This window comes from Aplysia californica, unplaced genomic scaffold (assembly GCF_000002075.1).
Source record: "Aplysia californica isolate F4 #8 unplaced genomic scaffold, AplCal3.0 scaffold00901, whole genome shotgun sequence".
NCBI lineage: Eukaryota > Metazoa > Mollusca > Gastropoda > Aplysiida > Aplysiidae > Aplysia > Aplysia californica.
In genome coordinates this window covers 247940-252240 of record NW_004798171.1, presented here as the reverse complement: position 1 = coordinate 252240, position 4301 = coordinate 247940, and the positions used below count along the sequence as shown (strand labels likewise).

General features: G+C 42.5%; 1 protein-coding gene across 1 annotated transcript; it reads right to left on the bottom strand.

The window, feature by feature from the left end:
• Positions 1–2106: 2106 nt before the first annotated feature.
• LOC101845582 (hybrid signal transduction histidine kinase M) lies at positions 2107–3671 on the bottom strand (the record flags this gene model as incomplete). The annotated part of the gene is made up of 2 exons (XM_035972911.1): positions 2582–3671; positions 2107–2356 (listed from the first exon to the last, which is right to left on the bottom strand). Coding segments are annotated over exons 1-2 (1135 nt in total), but the record flags the coding sequence as incomplete, so codon positions are not given.
• Positions 3672–4301: the final 630 nt, after the last annotated feature.

The window sequence follows — 4301 nt, the reverse complement described above, 5'->3', positions numbered from 1 at the left end:
TTCTTTTTTAGATTTTGTTTTGTGTTTGTAGCACCCCCTAGTAAAGGAAAACACTGCGTAATACCCAGATATTTATGTTATCTTTTCCTAAGCATATCGAATTCGGCAATAATTGTCACAGAATAACACCGCCATGGAGTTAATCATTTCATCTGTGATCTGTGATACAGACACATTTGGAGGCACTAGATCTATGCAGATCTTGTCCGGAATAATACTACAGGGGAAGGCTTGGGGGAGATTGCACACAAGTGAGTAGATTTTATGACGCTAGATAAACGCGGGGATGGAACTATCAAAGCTTGGAAAAATCAGGATTAGTTTGTACGAAGCATTACAACACCCCCCCCCCCTTTTCTCCCCTTTTATTTATTATTTTCCCCCCCGATCTTTCTCCATGAGCCCTCTTTAGAATAGCCCCTTCTCCCTAAAAAAATAAAGAACCCTTTCATTATTCTCATCGTTCTCATCTTTCACTTTTCATCTGTATTCTTGTTTTCCATTCTGTTCTCCAATTTCGCTTGTCTTGTCATTCTTTACTAGTTTATTATCATCGTTTCTATTATTATTATTACTATTATTATTATTATTATTATTATTATTATCAACCACAACCATCGTGACAACGTGACAAATGCCGAGCCGATAATGATGTCTCGGATGATGTCTCGGTTATTATTATTATTATCATTTTTGTTGTTGTTGTTATTGTTGGTGTTTTTTTGTAATGTGTTCAGTTCTCTCAACTAATGTAATTGTAACGCTTACTAAATTATTTTTATTAGTCTAGATTAGCTATTTCGGCCCACAGGATATTTACTTCTGTCCAATTAGCAAAAGTCGGTTTGCATTACAAATGCTCAAGGCCTTGGAGCAAAGAAATTAATCTTACAAATTATGAATCAAAATTTGTTGAAATAAATAACAATTCTCAAGATTGTGTTTCTGCTTTTGCTGCTTCAATTCTGAACTGTAGCACAACAAGCTTAAAACAATTTTAAAGCAGCAAATAATTTAGTCCCACAAATACATAAAAGCAAATTAAATTTTATAGCCTAACAATACAGAGATCTCATATATTATTTTTCCTCTCAGTTTACTTTATTATGTAAATTTCGTTTTTTTTGTGTGCATAAACCATATAACGACAATAATGGTAATAATAGAAATTATTATTATTATTATTATTATTATTATTATTATTATTATTATTATTGTTATTATTGTTGTTGCTTCCGTTATTGTTGTTTTGATTATTGGTTTTGGTGATATGTATTCATTTTGCAATTTTTACTCATGCCACTTTCTTTAGTAACACTAAATTGATGTTGATTTTAAGGTTGGGATGAATTGTTGCACTCACTTCTAATGAGCAAATACACTTTTTTTTTTTTACCAAAGTTCAGAAAATTACCGTTTACTCATATACTAAGACAGAAGTATCAACTAAATCTAGATCTAGTACATATTATATTTATGTAAACTTGTATCTTGATTTCTTTCTCATGCTAAAGGAGTTATTATGTATTTGGTTTTTTTTTTGGTCAAATGTAAACCTCAGTTTATTTTCTGTGTAATAAAATAAAATGTTAACTTTCATAGACAAATTAAATTTGATAACCAGATTGGTCAAGACTATTTGAGTTTGTAGTAAACTTTGTAAACTGTCAGGAAGTGTATTTTTATTTATTTATTTATTTATTTATTTATTTATTTATTTATTTATTTATTTATTTTTAATTTTTATTTATTTATTTTGGAAAAAGGTTACTTTATGGGTAATAATAGGTGCATACAATTATTACGATCACTCTCACAAGTTGTAACATGGAGCACTCTCCAACAAAAGTTAGGAGAAATGATATAGATCTAGATCTATATAGAAAATACCCATTTGAATACTAGATCTATAATTCTTTTTCACTTCAGCGAATGCACTTTTGCACTTTCACTTTTAGTGTCTCAGGGCTTGGTTCCTAACGGGATATGTAATAAATGCTGTTTATTCTTGTTATTATTATTATTATTATTATTATTATTATTATTATTATTATTATTATTATTCTAATGAGATTTCTGTGAGGTAACTGGGGTGATCCAACTTACCGACAATCCCCATCCAAGGGTAAAAGGGAGCAGGATTCTCCGGTGATGGGTTAGAGGACTGACTGTTGTTTGGCTGGCCTCCCGGTTGTCCCGGGTTCAAATCGTCACTACCAGCCTTAGGGCTTAGCGAACAAGCACTGATACCGTTGGGGTCTCCTGGACTCCCGAACGGGCTGTGTTGACTCCGGGAGGGGGAGGGTGTGGAGATGTGACTGGACGGGTGGCCGGGCCAGTCCAGGGGCTGGTAGCCCTGTAGGAAACCTCCGGGGTGGCGAACGGAGGCTGAAGATGATGATGCTGAAGTGCCCCCTCCTCCTCCTCCACCTCCTCCTCCTTGTGGTGTTGTTGCTGTGTTGTTGTTGGTGTTGTTGGTGGTGGTACTGTTGTTGGTGTTGGGTTGTGTGTTGGATGTGCTGTTGTTGTTGTTGTTGTTGTTGTTTGAGGTGTTGCTGTTGTGGTGGTTCGCGTGTTGTTGTTGCTGTTGTTGTTGGCTTCCTGGTGGTTGTTGTTGTTGTTGTTGGTTGTGATGGTTGTGGTGGTGGCTGGAGGTGAGGAGTGTGTGGTGGTGATGAGGGTGACCCAGGAGGGGTGGTGTATCCGGGCTGTCCAAGCCACTGTGGGTGCTGTTGTTGTTGTTGCTGTTGCTGACAGCATTGCTGCTGTTGCTGTTGCTGCTACTGCTGTTTCCATGGTGAGATAGAGACGCGGCCGACGGAAGATGAGGGTGGTGGTGATGATGATGGGCGTAGGGCGAGGAGGACGATGACGACGGCGAGCTGTGTTTATTACTGCTGGTATTGTTATTATTTGTATTATTATTATTGTTGTTGTTATTATGATACTTATCGTGGGCTAGGGGCGGCGGAGCTCCAGGATGATGCAACGACGAAGCGCCGTGGGCATGAGCGGGTGTGATGGGGTAGCCACCAGGACCCGTCAGGTCGTTAGGGGACCCTAAACCGCTGTGGTGGTGGGGGTGGTGGTGGTGGTGGGCGCCTAGAGGGCTCACCCCGGGGCCATACGGCGAGTGGATCGGAACCCCACCTGCAGTAGCCGCTGATTTTTGAGCGGTGGAGGCGCTGGCCGAGTGGTAGGGTGAGTAGGGTGACGGGCCCGTGTCTGGAAGGCCGGACACTCCGCTGGGAGAGTGACCAGAAGATGCTCCAGCGCAGACGACTCCTCCATAGCCGCCAGAAGACGCCGGACCCTGGTGGTGGTATCCTCCGAGATGTTCTGAGAACCGGCACGAGTAGAGTCCATAGTTTCCAGCCGCTGTGGCAGAAGAGCCGTAGCCATTGGGGACGTAATGACTCTCAGGCGAATATTGCGGCAAGAAAGAGGCCGCAAAGTAGGAATTCATGGCCGCTTGGATATATGATCGAAAGACTATCCTAACTACATGACCCTAGCTCGGGATATGTGATTTGTGGGGGCCCTAACTCACGAACAGACCAAAATAAATCACCGGGCGGAAAATGAGATGGTGCTGTGTCTCGCGGCGACCAATCGCAGCGCGCGTTGCTTCTTGGCCCGAGGTGGTTGCGATTGCGGTCGTACGCTAGCTCAGCCCACTGGCTCTCCGGCAAGAATACTGAGCGGAGGGGAAGAGACAGAGACACAGAGAGCGGGGGGAGAGAGAGGGAGACACAGAGAGAAGGAGAGGGAGAGGAAGAGGAAGAGAGGGCGCGCCGGCAGAGAACTCGACGAAGCCAAACGTAGCGACGGGCGAAGCGAAGAGAAGAGAAGGGAAGAGAATAGGAGAGCGCGGCTGTGCGATCGGGCGAAGGGGAACAACTCCGGTGAACAACTCTCCACTACCACAAACAGGAGAAGTTCTCTACTCCACTCTTCTGTATGGAGAGGTAGGCTTACCCGTGTCTCCTATCGCGGGAGCGCGCAACCTGCCAGTGTTCGTCTGCAAGCACTGAAGCAGAGCCAAGACACACCATAAAGAAAATAAAAGAAACAAAACAAACAAAATAAGACAAAATAAAAGCCAAATTTTTTTTTTAAAAAATGAGTGCTGTTCTGTGCTTGCTGCACACACAATCGTAGGATAGTTGTTGCGTTGTGTTGTCGAAGTGGTTAGTGTGTGCGACCGTGTGAGCGTGTGTGTGCCAGTCTGTCTGCCTGTCTTTTTTCTCTCTCTGTGTGTGTGTGTGAGGCATAGAGGGCTGGAAGGGAGGTGGGTGCTG